Source organism: Mastacembelus armatus, chromosome 4 (assembly GCF_900324485.2).
Source record: "Mastacembelus armatus chromosome 4, fMasArm1.2, whole genome shotgun sequence".
Classification (NCBI taxonomy): Eukaryota; Metazoa; Chordata; class Actinopteri; order Synbranchiformes; family Mastacembelidae; genus Mastacembelus; species Mastacembelus armatus.
In genome coordinates, this window is record NC_046636.1 from 19,230,235 (window position 1) to 19,249,047 (window position 18,813).

At 37.8% G+C, this 18,813-nt stretch overlaps 1 protein-coding gene across 5 annotated transcripts in view; it reads left to right on the forward strand.

Moving 5' to 3' along the window:
• The window catches only part of lpp (LIM domain containing preferred translocation partner in lipoma), a 145,990-nt gene that overhangs the window by 78,555 nt on the left and 48,622 nt on the right, over positions 1–18,813 (forward strand). For all 5 annotated transcript variants that reach the window (XM_026304850.1, XM_026304848.2, XM_026304853.1 and 2 more), the window contains 2 exons: positions 1,657–1,757; positions 5,671–5,793. In XM_026304850.1, coding sequence (XP_026160635.1) covers positions 1,657–1,757; positions 5,671–5,793 — 224 coding nt within the window. The remainder of the gene's footprint in view (positions 1–1,656; positions 1,758–5,670; positions 5,794–18,813) is intronic.

Here is an 18,813-nt window from a genome sequence, read left to right on the forward strand (position 1 = left end):
TATTATATAAACAATTCACATGGAGCCCCTCAAGCACCCAGAGGGAATGTTTAATGCAATCCTCACATTTTCTGCGATGTTGTAATGCTCAAGATGCAGACATGTGTCCAATTTTAACCACACTGCATTATCTCTGTCTTCACTTTTTTTTCTTCCGGCTGTTTTGTCGAGGCAACTGAAAACCACACTTAATTAATTTGGTCAGCTGCATTGGATAAACTACATTGATGACATCAATTAGATTCTAATGAAAACAGATAAAAGCCATGGAAAGCAAATGGAATTTCTGAACAGGACTCATCAAAGTCGTAGCATTGGAACAAATTCCCATTACGTCTCATAAAAGCCTTTAATTTGCAAAGCTCATGTCTGGTTTGGTACTTAGAAGTACATGGTCAAATGATTCAGTCTTAAGTCCTTTGCCGAAAGAAGCCAAATCAGTTTTAATTTGGCACGTATCTCCTTATCCTGTCTCAAACATGTGGTTGGATGCAATCCTTGGATTAGCATGGACTTTAGAAATACACATTTGGCTTGTTTCTCCTCCACTGGCAGAACAAACACCTAGTCTGACCCGTTTGTAATACAACATTTACATTTCCAATCCCAGGGAAAGAAAAAAAAAAAAAAAAAAGCTTACTCCAGATTAGTACTTCTCAGTTAACCAAATTGCTGCAATTATCTGTGTCAATCCACTGACGCTAGATGACAAGGCTTTTGTTTCTATTTCTTTCACTGTCTTTCTCTCTTTTGTATCAACTGTATGACGTCTTGAAATGAATGACTTTATTTCACAGGTTGTACTTAATTGGAAAGACAAGTTGTTGTGAATGGTTCTGTTATGAATTTCTTTTTATGCACCATTTCCATTTTAATTGAATTTAGAATGTTACTTAAATGCTGTAATAATAATCCTTCTGATCCTGAAAAGCTGCAAAATATAGTGTACAAGATCTTCAAGTCACCATAAATAGAAGTACAGTCCCATTGCCCTGAACATAATTTTTTGCAGCCATAAAACCCAACCAAAACTATCCATATAATTCAAAACAGCAATTAATCCTAGAGATTGTGTAATAATGTGGTGCATATTTAATCTACTCACTGTATGTTCATAGTTAGAATGCTGCAGACTTCCTAGAAAGCACTTTAGTGAATTAGGTGTACAGTCATTCAGCCGTTAGCGTACTACATAAATACTACTTATTTACTTACATACATCATTAAAGTTGCATTTTAAAGTGTACATTATATAGACTAATGTTCTGCTTCATGTGGGAGTTTTATAATGGAAGATTTTTGTTAAGCTGGGACATGTAACTTACTATTTAGTGTACTTTCAGTAAACTTGTAGTAAAACTGTTTACTGTGTCCGTGTGTACGTTGTATGTTTGATACAACTACCTGTTTAAGCTGTTTAATTCCACAATTTAAAAAAAACAAAACATTGTTTTGCATGTGTGTATGTATTTTCTTATCAGCTAAGAAGTTTTGTTCTTGAACTTTTGTTTATAAATTCACTGTTGTTTTCTTCCAGATTTGTGACAGTTTGACTGCAGAAAAAAGGGGAAGTATTTAATAATGTTTTTTTTTTTCCTTTTGTTTTTCTTGGTGTGTGTGTGTATGTGTGTGTGTGTGTGTGTGTCTCCATCTAAGCGGACTACCCTCCACCGCCACCACCTGCTGAAGAGTCAACCTGTTTCCCATCATCCCCTGGTTCCTTCCCTTCGCCGCCGATGAACTCGTATGATTATCAGGTGAGATAGGCTGGTGATATATTCAATTTTCTTGGGTGTCAGTTACTCTCTAAGAGTCAGCACAGAAAGCAAAGACAGCCCCGAGCTCTACACTGAGTTCATGTACCAAGTCCAGCAAAACTGTTTGTCCTTTTGAGTTGCAGCCAACTGCAGAGACATCCAGCTCCAGATGCTGCCTGGAGCCAGGCACCCTAACTCAAGGACCCACACACACAAACATACTTTCTTGATTTCTAAGCGCTGTAATGCAGGAAGGATAGAAGGCTGACACCTATTGGTGGAGCCCAGTTATTTTTCTTTGCTTTTCTGGTCATAATACCCACAGGCATTTGGCCCTTCTTGGGATCTGACTGACACTCGTGCTTGACCTCTGCTGTGAATGTCACATTCCTTTGTTTAATGTAAGCAGGAAAAAAACTCCTCCCTACTGAAGCCACTCATTTGATCCGACCAGTTTTCTTTCCTAAATTAATGCTTCCTTTTTTAAGTTGGGGACAGAATCTTATTGTAATTTACATAAGTTATGCAATCCATGTAAATGAACTGCTCTTCCCACACGTATTGTGTACATACCCAGTATAAGGCTTCACCCAGAGCAGCATATCTCAGTGCATGTAGTTTTATGTCCTTAATGTAAACTGCAGGCACTCCCATAGTCATACAGTTGTTTTAGAAGGTGCAGACCAATGACAGTCACAGTTTGAAATGTCATGGTTTTGTTTAACCAAAGAAATGATAAGCAAAGCCTGGCAACAGAGTTGCTCTCTCTTCACATATTTGGAATTGGCTGAGCAAAGAAAAAAATAAAATAAATAAAAGTCAGGCAAGCAGTTAGAAACCATCAACAAAATTTACTTGTTGGAGATATCTATGAAAAATTTCCAGAGCTTTCAACGTCTCTCCAAACTTCCACATAGAACATTTCTTCCATGGATCATTTCAAGAAGTCACAGATCATTTTGAGTTAAATACAATGGCAAGATTTTTACTAGCGACTTGCCAGTCTTGATTTCATAATACTACTTCCATTGCCTAAACTCAGAGTGCTGGCTAATACTGATGTCTTACCAGTGCTCTTTATACTTTGTTTTACACATGTACATAATTATGTGGGATCATTAAAAAAACATAAAAAAACAACATATCTCCACGAAAATGTTGGTTTAGGGTTAGTGAACGTAATTTTTTACTTCTTAAAGGCCAGTTTATCAGTTTTACAAGTCTGTGAGGCATCAAACTGAACTTCAGAAATAGTTTTACTTGCTTGCTCAATTTAATTCAATTTATTTGTATAGTGCCAAATCACAATACAGTCATCTCAGGACACTTCACAAAAACCCAACCAGTTCAGTTCACTCTTAATATTGATGCCAGATATAAAAGGATAATTTCCAAATGTAAGAGATAAATCACCAAATCCACAATGATTGGTTTGTGTAAAACAAAGAAATTAAAAAGTTTATCTGATCTGCGTTTTGAGGTCTCAGCAGTCTGAAATCAAGTGGATAATTTTCGAAGTGACAGTCTTTTTAATGTCAGATTCACTTGTGCTAAGACAAGCTTGTGAGCAACACAAAGGACTTTTATCCTAAAATGTTGGAAGATTTTGCACCTGCTTGATTTGTTTAACTTAGGCTGCCAAAGTCTCAGATTAGCATGAGTTTTGTTCCCAGTTGCCAACAGATTTGGAAAAAATGTGAACCTATTCACACACATAGGTTAAATAAACAATACAGAAACCCATTGGACTATGAAAATAATGTGATTAAGTGAATATTTTTTTTCCCCATTTTTTACAACTGCCAATTCTGTCCTCATTCTTCTTAAAAGTATAGAAGTGAATGAGATAAAAAAGCCTGGCATTACATAAGACATTAACTAAGTAATTAGTTTTAAAAGTGCTTTACTGTTTTTATCTCTTAACTTTTCTCTTTCTATCATATTGGCTGTAGAGTCACCCTGGCCATGCAACTTAATTCCTTAATACCACTGGTATCTTAATTATGTGTCCTGTAGCCAGAGCAGAAGTCTTTAACTGTGGCTGTCGTTCAGAAAAGGGGATAACTATCAATCAGAATGGCTTTATATCTTGTTCTCTGTGCCTCAGTAGCGAAATTATATGTACTGAATGAATAAATCAGTGATTAAATGTTATTTCCTCAGAAGAAGGCAGAAATAGCTTTAAAAAAGGGGCTTGATAAAACCCTTCAGTGACTGGAGCCTCCTACTGAACACCTCTAAAACCAAAGAGATGGTAGTAGATTTTGGAAGGTCTAAGCCCCCCTCTTTATCCAGTCGACGTCTGTGGTGCGGACATCGAAGTGATGTCAGCCTACAAATAAACATTCTTCACTGCTGACTACTACTGTACCAGCTCTCATCATGGCTGTTGTCCACATTATGAAGGCCGCACCACAAGAGACAACATTTCCTTTCATCCTCCCTATTATCACTGTTAAACAAGTTTTCCTGATTTTTCTTTTGTTGATTTGAGGCGAGCCATTAGTGTTTTGCTTTGTTTACTCCCGCTCACGATTGCCTTAGATGTTTTTAAGCAGCAGCTCGGCTCCAAATGCAGGCAAGCCCTGCCTGTAATAGATTGTGACAGGTAATCCAAACACATAACATTAGAATAAGAAGCAGTCACTGATCCAGGCAACTCAAAAAGCCCCCGCAGGCAGTTGCAAGAAGTCTTCTTGCAATTGCAGCATAGCTCAGAAGACTAAAAATATATCTGTCAGTCTGCAGAGAAATTCCCGGGAATTTTACAGAAAACTGGGTGTCAGTGATGGTCAGATCATTTTAACTAACTTCCGTATTTCTGTGCAACAGTTTTGTTTTTCTTTTGCTAAAGATTTTGTGTCTTTTTATATGTCAAAGTGGTTCTTTCTCTGAGATTAAAAAAAAAAAAAAACAGATAAATAAATCAGTGAGGTCTCAGACTGCTGGAGTGATCCTGGTACTGATGCTTTCAAGCTTCCTCTGATAATCAGCTAGTTAAATAAAAATAAGAACAATTCTTGTCATCTTTTATAGAGCACAGGTTTGAAACACTAAATACCAAATAGCCGAGTTTAATTTTAAATTACTGACCTTTTTGTTTGAAATACTGCTGAATGAGATTGTGATGAATAATACATGACGAATGAGATACTGTAAATCCAAGTGCAGCAGAAAGCAGGAGGTGAATAGTGCACCATGTTATAAAAGGTGTCAATACATCACTACCTAATTCTCACTGCATTTTTCTCAGAGAAGTCTCTGCTATTGATGTGTGGCTTTGAAAACAGGTCAAGGTGAATCATAAACCTAGAAATTGGAATCCAAAATGTAAGAACTATAACCAGAAAAACCAGCAGAGAATGTCAGAAGTACTCATCATTGATGCCCTTACCTTGAGTGCAGCTAGTTAAAGTTAAACTGTTGTTACAGACTCTTAAGTTCATTATTACACACACATGCGCACACACACACACACAAACAGACCAATGTGGAGTGTTTGTTATTTTCAACCATTTTTACAGAGATTCAAACAAAATTGAATCATTTGAAAATGATAAATGAAATTTAAGTTTCATCTACAATAGGTCAACATCATGATCAGTGGGCCTAAGGTCCTTCACTGGGTCGCTGCTTGTCCTTCCTTAGACAAGTTTTGGTTGGTCCTAAACACTACAGACCAGGACCACCCAATAAGACCTGCAGTTTGGCCATCCAGCCGTCACAGTTTGGCATTTGTCAGACTCACTCAGATCCTTACATTTGCCTGTTTTCCTGCTTCCAACACATCAGCTTTAAGGACGGAACGTTCATCTGTTTAAAATGCCCAACACACTGACAAGTGCCATTGTTACAAGCTAATTAATGTTGACTATAGAGGATCAGTGTATATCTACTGTGTTTCTGCTCACAGATGAAAGGACCAGAGAAGACTCTGGAGGAGAGACGCTCCAGTCTGGATGCTGAGATTGACTCTCTCACCAGTATCCTGGCAGACCTGGAGAGCAGCTCGCCCTACAAGCCACGGACCACACAAGTATGTTACCAACACAGCCTCTGCATACACATACACGCTGACACATACTGTAATGTTGGGAAATAATTCAGTTCATTTGAGTATTGACATTTTACACTTTCACTTTTCAGAGAGAATTATTATCACTTTAGGAATTTTTACTGTACTCCATAGCTAAGTCTGTATATCTGAGCTTTTTCTTCTCGAATGCCATTTCTACAGTGTCTTCACAAGGAACTGTAAGTTCCCACAAAATACACAATCCTCTGTGTTTCTGACCACAGCACAAGATCTGGTCTCAGATTGATACTGAGGCACTATGAGCTAACTTCCTAAATCTACCCTCAGTTGCCAGTCTCTCCCTGCCTTTTGGTGCCCTAACTTATGCCTGTTTGAAGTGGCTTCCTTCCTGCCTTTTTAACCCTCCTGAACAAACAAAATCCGTAATTGATTGTTTTTCTCATCCATAGAGTTTACTTCTAGGCGTTTACTTTCAATGGCTGCTGCTATTGACACTTCAGCTGTTGATTATGCCTTTCCACATCTACCAGCCTCTTTCTGTCTCCTAATCTCCTCAACAGCCATCTTTCTCTTGTCAGCTGCTGATGCTTTACTCATAATGTCTGTGAATTTGGACCAGTTTTCTTAAGGTTGTGAAAATGAGCCTAATGTTGTCATAGTGGCATCATTGGGGTTATTTCAGCTTTGGCCTTAAAATGTTTTAACAGGAAGTGAAGTCAGCCAAATGAATGACAGTATCAAGCTACATCATGGGAGATATGGGGTACATGGTTTTTGGGTTGTGGCTCGTACCAGTGGACTAAATGTTAGTGTATCATGTGTTTTGTCTGTCTTTGGCTGTATTGTTGCAGTATTAAACATTCTGCATTAATCTTCTCCCACAAGCCCAGACTTTGTGGAATTTAAAAAATAAATAACAATATCACTCTTAAGATTTTAGACAAAGAAACCGACACTCTGCTTATAAAATAAAATTTATTTTGCTTAAAGATTAAAATGTTTTAGAGAGCTCCTGTAAAGAGTCTTCTATTGGTCACAAGAAGACAGTTTGTTTTAGACTATTGAAATGGAACAATAGCACAATAGCAATATAGATTTCTACAGGGCCCATATGCAGCATTTTTCAAAATGTTTTGCAATAATGACAAAATGAGTTTTGACCTATATCATTAGTTGATATTAAATGATATAAAGAGCTACTTCAAAAAGTCACAGCCTTGGGCAGTTCACTAAATTGTTTGACACACAATAAATGTAGGACAGATGGATAAAAAAAACCCTAACCAATTGTGTTTGGTGAACAAAGGCTCAGAGGGGCTTTTAACACCATGCAGATCATGTCTCTAGTGAGATATTCGAGCAATAATGTAATACCTGAAAGGGTGTTGTCTCTTAAGGCTACAGACAGGCTGGAAAAGTGGCTACAGCAGTACACTAAAGTGAAGTTAAAAAAAAAAAAAAATCTGTGCTGTGCTGTTACCATGTCTACATGTGATGTCTTTTATACTGTATATTTATTAAAGTATTCATATTTCAGACTGAAATGGTTAGGATAAGAAATTATTAACCAGGACTATTGATTTACGGTTTAAGGTTTACATATTAGCATACATTAACCTGTTAAAGTATGTTGGTGCATGTCATGTAGTGACGTTTATATGGAGAAAAAAAAGAAAAAGAATTACTACTTTTAGGGCATATGTGAAAATATAATTTAGTTTTTTTACGGTCCATGAGAATTTACATATGGAATGATACAGTTGTGGAATATGATATTTTTCTGAATTTGGAAAGTGAACAAAATTGGTGTTTTGGAGGGAAGTGTGCACTGTAACAAAGACAGAAATGATGGTTGCAAGTGTTTACGTCCTTTGGTTTAGTGACTTCTGGTTAGTGGGAGAAAAATGGGTGTACTGCAGACAAAGTGAAAATTACTGCACCACACAGGGGAAACAGCGGATATACAGTGACAGGAAGTGAATGCTGTGGTTCCGAAATGATACAGGTTAGAGACAATAACTGAAATATGACTTGATGATTTCTAGTATGCTTAGTGTTGTGGTAAGTCAGTGTTCCTGGATACTGCTGTTCTCATAATAACATGACATTATGTGCTCGTAAAATATGTTAAAGTGCCTCTTTGAGTAGTCAAATAGATTATAACCATCTCGTTAAATACAGACATTGTTACACAGAGTTGACCCAAAGTTTGCACAGATATGGGATCTACAAGTGTCAGAGTAGGTTTCCTATTGATGGAACACTCTCAGGTAATGTCCAGGGCCTCAGGTTACTGTGACCCTGCATGCTTTTTGCTTCTGCTGACTCGCAGTGCATATTATTTTCGTACGACTTCCATCCAAACCTAATGCAAAGATCATTAGGAAAAGTCTATTAGTGTGTGTTTTTATCCAATATGTGAACATCAGAAGTTGGTCCAACTAGAGATGAGAACAGTTACATAAATGGACATATAAACATGGTATACAAGGACTCAAATACTTTTTTACAATAAAATGTAGTCTACATGTGTACCTGCATGTGTTAGGGGAAAAACAGATGCAGTATATATCCTGACAGCTTTTGTCAACTTGACTTTAAAAACTGGCCTGTACAGGCCTGTGAGAACCCAGTTTGTAAACACTCATACTTTACTAACTAATATATGGCTGTTGTGGTGGTTTTACCTGTCAGAGTTTATTTTTTGTCATAACCCACCACAAGCTTTTTGAGTTTAGAGTGAGAAGCCGCGCCACCTGTGTCTCAATATGCATTGATGCTACGACATTGATTAATCATGAGTAATTATGTGTCATACATTTTGTTGAATGTTTTCTCAGTAAAGCTAATATCTCTGTGTTGATGCCCTTTTGCTATTTTGGTGTCTTTTCTGTGAGCTTTTTGCACATGGAAGACATTCTGCTTTTTATTTGATAGATTATTTTTCAGTCTTATAAACATATACATACACAAACAGAAACTCTCCCTCCCTCCCTCCCTTTTCAGCTGATGCTGATTCTAGCTGATTAACTCAGGTTGACCTTTTCCCCTCCCCACCTGCTCCTGTCAGTCTGTGCTTGTGTTCATCCAATGCATTATTCTACAATACAACACTGGTCTGTGTGTGTGTGTGTGTGTGTGTGTGTGTGTGTGTGTGTGTGTGTGTGTGTGTGTGTGTGTGTGTGTGTAATGGATTCATATTCTAGCATTGGCACAACCGCTGCACAGTAATCTTGCTTGTATAAGCAATGAGTAAAGAGTGCTCTTGATTTACAGCTTTCTGAGCATAAGCTCTTCAAAATCAATAGGCCACCCTGCGCTCTCCTGTTCAAGCTTCTGGGAGAGGAATCTTCATCCCAGTGTTAAATTTGGAATCAGCAAGGGGTTGTGTGATCGCCTCCCAGATGAAATTAAAATGGACGTTACTGCTCATTCATAAAAATCTTAGTAGCAGTCCTGCAAACATTCAGCTGGCACTGATGCTTCGCAGACATCAAAACAATTTTGTTTGCTTTAGTTGGTATTCTCTGTGGCATAGCAGTGGGTAATGAAATGTGATCATTATATAATTCCCATTTGTTCTCTCTCCACTTCCATCTTAGATGCCATTTGTTATTTGACACACTTAACTAAGTTTGTGTTACAGTTTGTTTGCTTTATCCTGCGACAGCAAAAATTAAGCCAAACTGATATGTGTGGCTTTTTATTCTTTCAGAGGTTTCTGCTTTTTCTTGTACCACCAGATTATTGCACATAATGCCACACATGTTTTTGGACATTTATATTAGCTAGATGATTTTGTCCCTTGAAAGTCAATTCAGTTTCATCTATTCATTGAAATCAGTTATTTTTCATACAATTGATGTTTTGCATATGCTCACAATCTGCATAGGTGCTGTTTGGGTGAGTGACATGAACACTACAGAAACCAGAAGCTCCCAAGGGAAGTAACTAAGATAGTGTGTGAGAAGTACAAGTTGCGATATAACTTTATATCATCTGGCAAGGCACTGCAATGGGCACTCAAATAAATGCAATCACAGATTAAGTTGTCTTTGAGCTATTATATCACACTTTGAATGGAGTCTAAGCCTTGAAAAGGCTTGGATCTGTTACACAAACTAGACGTACTGCTTTGTGTTTCATACATGACTGGTACCTGCATCACGTTTTAGAGTTATATTAGAATTAGCGTAGGGTTTGGTTTAGTCATATTCGGCCCTACATCAAGTTTGATATCATGTTATAAGATTTTGTAATCCTTTTTGCCCATAATTCTAGGTCTAACTTTGTGATTAAAAGACACATAAAAGAGCATGTTCATGGTAAATCCTTGAAGTTTGCTGCACTGGAATCAACCAGCCCTGCTAACATGCAGTGTAGGCCTGTCTAAACACATCAGATCTGTTGTGGGGGAGTTAACAAGGAGACCCAGATGAGTGTCAAAATAGTGTGCTCATCAAGCACCAGAGCAGCGCTGCTGCTTTGGTGGAGGCTTCACAGGCTTTTACTACTGTGACCTGTAATTCACACTGACCTCTAGTGCATTTCTAGTAATCAAATGAATCAGAGTCCCTCCTACTGAAATACTAAAAGAGCCAGTTTCGGCTGCTCTTTGCACGCTGCCAAGAAATGTAAATATGTTTTTATCTTTACACATTCTCTAAGTCTAAAAGTACAGACATGAGAACATAAGTCTGAAATATATTTAGAATTTAACATAATATTTGATTTGATTGTTCTGATTTGTTTGGTCTGTTTTTATGAATAACATGTTTTGTCAAATATGTATTTGTATTCACCTCCTTCACAGACAGAGATTGATAGTATTGGCTCACGGCTTGTAGCAGATGGCTGCAAATTACCAGTCATATTCAGCTAATATGCACTTGAAGAAACACAAGAATGCAAGAGTCAACAGTGTCAGCTTTATATAAACATAGTCAAATATAGGTGGCATTGCAAGTTTGTCACACAGTAACTGATTTACGACACTAATTAAAAAAAACTCTCACAGATTTCAATGCTGAAAACAAGTTATTGTGTCTTTTTGTGTTTAATGTGATGGTCACTAAAATGGACAGCCGTTTATTATCGTGCCTTGTTGAGCAGAGACGTGTGCACAGAGCTGAAAATTTTATTAGTTGTCCACAAACTAATTCAGTAACCAAGTAACATTAGGCAGAGATGTCACGTTAAGCAGTGACATTTTTTGTCCCAGTTAAATTCTAATGCACTTTCTCCATTAGAGCTGCACCCTATTCTGATTCTGTCTGTTGTGATAAGATATAAATTGAAATGAAAAAGGTTTTCTTGTCTGTTTCATCCACATGCTGCTTAACAATTTTTCGCGGCATAATAAATAAAATATCGATAGCCTCAGTTCCCTAAATGACACACACCCACCACCGTGGTCAACTTCCACAGTTGTGTGTGCGTGTGTGTCTGTGTGTGTGCTGCTTTAAAATGTGGTGGAGTCTTTCTAGATGGATTCAAAGAGGGAGCACTACTCAGCTGTCACTAGGCTGCCTTCTGGCAGTGCTACAACTGGGACCAAAGATGTGTGACTCACTTACAGTCATGATTCCACCTCAATTACAGTCAGTCAATGAAGTGCACTGATGATCACTAATGTCACTAATCACTAAGCAGTGAATATTTTATTGTAATATAAATCATATTCCCCTTGGTTCCCACTCGGTTTGTCTTGGGTGAGACTGTAAACACAGAAAGCTGGTCCTGAAGAAGGACCAGTGTGGCCTTACATGGCCACATTTGGCCAGATGACAGTGTTCTGCATTGCTACTACAGGTCAGTCAAATTAAAACTTAATAACATTTGAAATGTTATTAAAAATTTGTCATCTGGACCTGTCCTGTAGAGAAACTATATTTAATCCCTAGTTCTTCTAGTCAAAACAGATGTTAAGTTCACCAGTTCTTCGAAATATTCATGGTACCCTGAGGGAACTTACTGCACTGTGAACACCCTAAATATTAGTAACTGTATTAGCTGTGTGTATAATGTATATGTAGAAAATATAATGTGATTCCTGCATTGATTCTAGCAGACCCAGATGCTGCAAATGTTAAAATGTGCTCTGTTAAGTCTAGATATTGTCTGGTTGGATCAGGTCTGACTGTGCCGCTGTACAAACAGCATTCTCCATGTCACATGCTTTACGTATCATCAAACACTTGGCAAAAAGTTTGCTGTTAATAGTTACTGTATATTCCCATTTTTTTAATATTTCAGTGCTTCAGGAAACTGAAAGACGGTTACCTCATAGAATTAGGATTTTAAGTTTAAGTAAAAAAGTTAAAAAGAAGCCCAGGTTTATTCCCCATCTGTAGGGAATAAACTGGGGAAGTGGGAAGTTTCATTTATTTTTCAAATACAATCCACACTTTATGTCTTTAAATGTTCCAACACAGAATAAGAATTTGCATTTACTGTTTTTGTCTCGGTTTGATTTATAATGTATGAAATACTAAAGCCAACATCACTGTGTTCATGACTACGTCAGCAGATGAGCGGCAGAACCGTACATAATGGTCTGTTTGTATTTTTTCTGTTTTCTGTTTCAAATAGCCTGTCTGTGTAATAAATCGTCATGTCCATACAAAGCAGACAGACATTATTGAAGTCTGCTGACAGTTTAGCTGAAGCTGCTGCTGAGATGAATCCACAGGAGTGCCCTAAGGAGGCTTTACTTCACACTGTGCCAGTCAAGCCATGCCATGACACTCCCATCTCTCAACAGGCAGAGCATTGCGGATGGCACTCGCTGTCACAACATGGCAGAATGATAGGCCCTCGCTGCTCGCTCCCAAGACTCCCACTGATCATGGCGGCTGCTGAACGATCGCAGGGAATGCATTCTCCAGACCACCCTGGTGGTGCTGAGGGTATGATAGGGTTGGTGACCTTTCATCTGCTGCCCTTATGAGACTTAAGCTCTGGAGGCAATTCAGGGGACGGGTTCACCATTTCAGTTCTTTCTAGCTTCAGGTGTACTTGTCATTGGTTGAAATAGGCAGAAATACTTGGAAGAGTATAGTATAGAGTTAATAAACAGTTAAATAAATAAATCAGGTTGAACCTCACAGTGACATAGAAGATAGAGCATGTTTAGCTCATGCAATACCAGAGTGAGGTTAAGATCCAATCTTTTGGAAGCGATTCAGAAATGGGCAGCAAAGAAAACACACTAGAGAGCTGGAGGTAGTGCACGATGGAGAGATTGAGGAAGAAGACCGTAGCCACATTCTTTGGAAATTTAAGCAAAGATTTTGCTAGAAGATTTCCAAAGACACCACCTCGTCCTGTGATAGTGCTCTGCTAGTCACTATGACCCACAAGCTAATGGTTAAGTGTGATTTTATATGATGGGTAGAGTTTGCTAACTCGAGCTGACTCAAGTCACATTTGCTCTGATAAATTTGTGTATATGCCCCGACCTCAAGATGAGTCATCAGAAATATTTTAACAGTAAGTAAGAAGAAAAAAATTTTATACATAGGAAACAATTTGACATTTAGGAAATAAGTTTATTGCTGTCTTGTTGAGGCGTTACAGTATAATCACCACCACTTTATTGATAATGTTAAATTCGATGCACATTTATTCACTCTCCCGACTGGCCTGTTTGTCACGTGTGGCCAGCTGGAGGCACTGTAGTGTGTACATTATGACATTTTGTGCCCTTGTTTTGAATGATTCAGACTGACACACTTTTGATTAAGCTTTTCTCAAGGCAGAATACATTTTCATCAGGCAGGAACATATGTAACAAGGTGCATGTAGTAGCACTGGTTTGTCTTATGGTTCCCAGTGAACACCGGGGTCAGTCATTAAGAAAATGCAACAAGTGCTACTTCTCCCTACTCTTTGTCAATGCAGAAGCTCTATTACCTGAAGTAGTGGCCATATATTGGGAAGTATGCTGGACCTCCTTTTTTCATGGTTAGAATAACAGTCATGCGGGGTGTTGCAGCAGTGTTGTACTGGAACTTTATCATCATGGTTACAGTAATTAACCTGCAGTTAGGTGTATTGATTTGTCAGATTTAGGCACAGGAACAACTTGGTTCAGTTTGATGAGGATTGGTGATAAAATAAGTGCTTTGTTAATTTAGAGATCCTTCGTTGTCATGGGTACAATAATAAAAACGCGGTTAAGGCTAAGAAGCGGGGAACAAACAGCAGTCTCCCTCATCAAAGCTGAGCCCTGTGTTTTGTCAGCCCATTCATTCCCCCATGACCTTCACAAGTGGGCATTGTCATATAAGGCATCACCTGAATGTATCTTTTGCTGCTGTCACAGTTAATGCAGCTGCTGGATTTTGCCTAACATTAATTGTAACTATGACTTGTAATAACCTGCTTGCACAGACTAATTCTAGTCTCTTTCTTTTTTTGGAGAGCCTCTGAAATGGAATGCCAAAGTTTGTACATATAAAATTCCTGGTTATCAGATGAAATATCGTGTTTTTCTCTTTATCTGAGAAATGTTGGCTTCAATTATCCAGCTTCTGTTTCTGTCAGACATGACTCTGGCATGGCAGCCAGCCGTGCTCATATTCTTATTAAAGGTCAAGGCTGTAGGCAGCAACTTTTATGCAATGGATATTTTACTCTTCAGACCCTTGATGCTACGAGTGTGTGTGTGTGTGTGTGTGTGTGTGTGTGTGTGTGTGTGTGTGTGTGTGTGTCTGTCTGCGTGTGTGTGTGTGTGTGTGTGTGTGTGTGTGTTTCTGCAACTTGTCTTCAAGATCTGACCATACTGCATCAAGTTGACACTCCAGCTCTGTAATTAAAGGGCTTGGTGGTGTTTAACTTTTTCCTCTCTGTTTGTTTTATGTGCTGTTATTCTCTTTGATTGCTTTGTTGCTGCATGTAGCAGAGATGTTGCCACAGTGCTGGTGGCGCCCATTGACCTTAAGGTCAATCTGGCAGCAGGTTCTGAGTTTTGACAGGGGCAGCCAACTGTGGAGAGAGGAGCCTGCCTTCGGGCACTCAGTGTGTTCTGTCAATGTTCGTTAGTCAAATAAACTGCATAGTATCACTCCTTTGTCTTTTATTAACAGGGTGAGCCAATGACAAATTCAGTTGGAGTCAGGAAGCTGTGACTGTCAGTGTAACCTGCCTCTTTACATCATGAAGTCCTAGTAACAACGCTAAAAGGCTTACCATCAACAGCTGTCATCCCATATTATTCCTCTTCCCAATAACACGTGTACACATGCAAACACACAGAGCTTCTGAGAGAACAGTGAAGAGTTGCTTATTAAAGACAACGACACAGTGCAAGTGCGAGACAATTTCAACTGTGCAGTATTAAACTCTTGAAGTGGGACAGGTCACAAGTGCGTGAAAAGCTCATTACAGGGATGAGTCAGGGAGGTATAGTGAGAGGACTGGCCGGTGGATCTGCAGGTGGTGAAAGAAACAATTAGTTTCTGCTGTGTGAGAGATACAAAAGACACATTTCCCTCTTTTGTAAAGATAGCCTCCAGAAGTGCCATGATCGGTGACTCTCGGGGACTTTCTTTCCCACACAGTAGCCCTGAAAATAATTTTTTTAGTTGCATCAGTGAGTAATATGCCCTACTTTTTATGATGTTGTTACATCATACAAGAAATATTACATACTTTTTTTTTTTCTGAAACCCAGTTTTTGGGGGATTACATAACTGAAATTTGAAACACGATCTTAATGTTCAACTACATCGTCTTCAGTTTGTCTTGGTTCGTAAAACCAAACTGTCTGCATGTCGTGTGCTGTGTATTTGACTCCTGCCTGCCTCTTTTTGTGTTTCAACATCTCCCCCTATATTAAAAGTGCTTCTGTAATTGCTGCACAGTGTATAAATGAATGAATTTATCCAAAAAAAAAAAAAGACAATTTCAACCTATTGTGCACTGTAATTTCTTCAAATTACCCATGTGATCATCCTACTCATCCTACATCCTACATCATACATCCTACTCATGTTTGATTCATCTGCAAGAGAAATAGGTTGAGACATAGTTACTTTCAGGTTGTGACATTTAATTTTAATGCACACATTTAAAATGTGCAACCAAGTTGTAGCTGTGACAGCTGCATACGTTCGATCGATGCGCCGCAAGTAGCTTAATAAACCTCAACTTTATTGTTATTATGACAGTTGTAATTGTTGTATTATTGCTCAATGAAGAAAATGGTTTCATCAAATGAAAAATAAAACCACTGTTTCTCAAAAGACAGAACGTGACAGAGAGAGCACCCATTAAACATCTATTGTTATTAATGTGTTTTGAATAAAAATATTGCTGAAGTAGCCCTTTTGTTTAAAGATGAGGGCAGCTGCACAGCGATCACTTGGAGGAGCAAAAGACAATCAAATATGCACATAAAAGATATGTAGAGCGGAAGGTTCCCAATGTGTATAATAGACTTTATCTGCTACAGGAAAGACGGTTCAAAACAGCTTGAGGTCTCACCATGTTCCACAGAGACAATGTTTAATCATACTTAATGTGTGTTATCTTGAACTGTGTTAGGAACAGAACTGATGCCCTCAATTGCATGGCTGTGCTGAGGCTGTCAGATTGCTAAATGTGACTTTTGTTAAGATGACTGAACGTGGGGAAAGATTAGTGTGTGTTGACTAGGGATTCTTCCATGGTCATAGGGTAAGTGCTGAAATAGACAGATGCAAATGGACAGTAGAGCCAGCAGTCAAGGGCATCGGCTCTATATGAATAAGGAGCAGGGAAAAAAAAAAAAAAGTTGAGAGAAAAATATCTAAGGTCTTAGATGAGTCTGAAAAGATGCAGAACTTCTGCCTCTTTAGGGGTTTTCCCCAAGCTTGCTTTAAAAAAATCCCCCACACTTGTGGTTTGAAATGCAAAGTTAACAGTTTTACTCAGCCCCCCCCCAAGGCTTGTATAGTCTCTCCTAATCTTTTTTAATGTGTCAAAAGGCTTTCTTGAGAGTCTCTGTGAAATTTCACACTTAAGTTGTTTGCAAAGTCAGTCTGAATTACAGTATAGGGTGAAGGTTCACTTTTCTGAAGGGGTTGTGGAAAACTTTTTCAAAAACTGTATGTGTTATGTTTGTGTGTGGAGGGGGTGTTAGAGACAACACAGTACACACTGAGACTGATGCTGCATGGTAGATTTCAGACTCTCTCATAAGGGCAGCGTCTGTTCAACTTTCAGTAAAATTTTATTACAATGAAAATTTCATATTCATGTTTTACCAAATTGTGAGTCTGAAATTGCAAAAAATATGAGTAAACTATGTTTAGAAAACAGAACAATGGAAACTGTTGCATGAAGCATAAACATGACATTTTTAATTATTTTTAACTTTGTACTTTTACATACTTTACCATATTGTGATATACTTTATTATGAAAGTTGCCATAGCAAGATACAGTGATTTGGTATCATAATGAAATGATCTTATGATATCACAAGATACTGTATGTTTTTAAAACAAAACTATAAAATGTACATATTTTCCATATGTAGTAATAGCAAAACATGTTAATCTAATAAAAAATATCTTATATATAATATATAATCTGAAGAAAAAAAACTTTCACAAAAGAAGAAACAGAACAAATGTTTTTGTTATGGTGGTGTCAGTATATAATAATAGTGTAATTTAAATTTCTAGTTAAAATATTAAATATTACCCTATAAAATGAGCAAAGTGAAAGCATTTTCTAAACAGTTTTTTTTTAGTAAAGCATTAATCCAAAAGCCATGAATTTACCTCATATTCAATTAGAACGTGAGAGAACGACTGGAAACTTAAAAGCCAAATCTTGTTTCCTGAAAAAGAAAGCGACATAATCAATGTATACTGTTCATGCCCTACATAATAATCTCTTCACATTTTAGTCATGATATCATCTCAGACCACTGCAATTCACATTAACAAGTCAGAGAAATACAACAAACCAATAATAGTTTAGGGAATATGAAAATCTTACCCACTACACAGACATTTTGGTTCAGGTTGTATGCGTTTGATGAGTTTCTTCGCCCTCTGAACGGGGTGAATCCATTCTCTTAATGTAATTTGTGGAAAATGTACCATGACAGTGTAATTATTTTAAGGGGACCAATTTGCATTTCCACTGCTCTGCTTACCAAATGTTACTGTAGGTTTTAAGGCCTTAAAGATAAATTAATAATCTAGAGTATTTAAAAGCCATGAAACATTTAAATTAAGTAATTTTACTTCCTAAAGGGCATAGTGGAGATTTTTCCATACATATGCAGACAGACTCACTTTTTAAATAAACATCAGCACTAATCACTGAAACAGAAATCAGTGAGAGCAAGAAATATTTTCTGTAGATTTTAATGGTTCCTTAGGGCCTCCCCTCTGACTTAGATTAGATGGGATTTACACAAAGTTGTTGCACGCACCTCTTTTACCCAAACTTATAATTCTTTTTTTTTTTTATCTCAGTACATTATTAGGATCACAAAACTATACTTTTTTCCTTTGGTAGAATGAAAACATAAGTATTTATTAAATTCAGTTTCAGCAAGCTATTACTAGGGAGTGTATCAGAGCTGTAAACCACAGCTGTTTGTGTCATTTCTGCAGCTTTGATCAACTTTTATGAGAAATCGATTGGAATTGTTGCTCTGCCCCAATTTAGAAGACATCTCATCAAACTGAGTTGCAAAGGGTCTAAAGACTACAACTGTTCGTTTTTGTTCCCATAGTGCTGGAAATTTAGTAATTGACTCCGATTTTCGGCTTCAGGCAGTAACCTAATAAGGCCGTCCAAGGTTAATGATAGACCCTTTTTAGACTGGCTGAATGTCTGACACCGATATGTAGTTGTAGTGTAAAACAATTATTACTTACATGAAAGACACTCAGGGCAGAGCCTCTGATATCTGAGTGAAGTGTTGTTGTTTTTTTTTGTGCTATTAGCTGCAATATTTTGTTATAGTTTGGCCTGTGCAGCCAGTGTAGCTATTGGACATTAGATCAAAATGCCA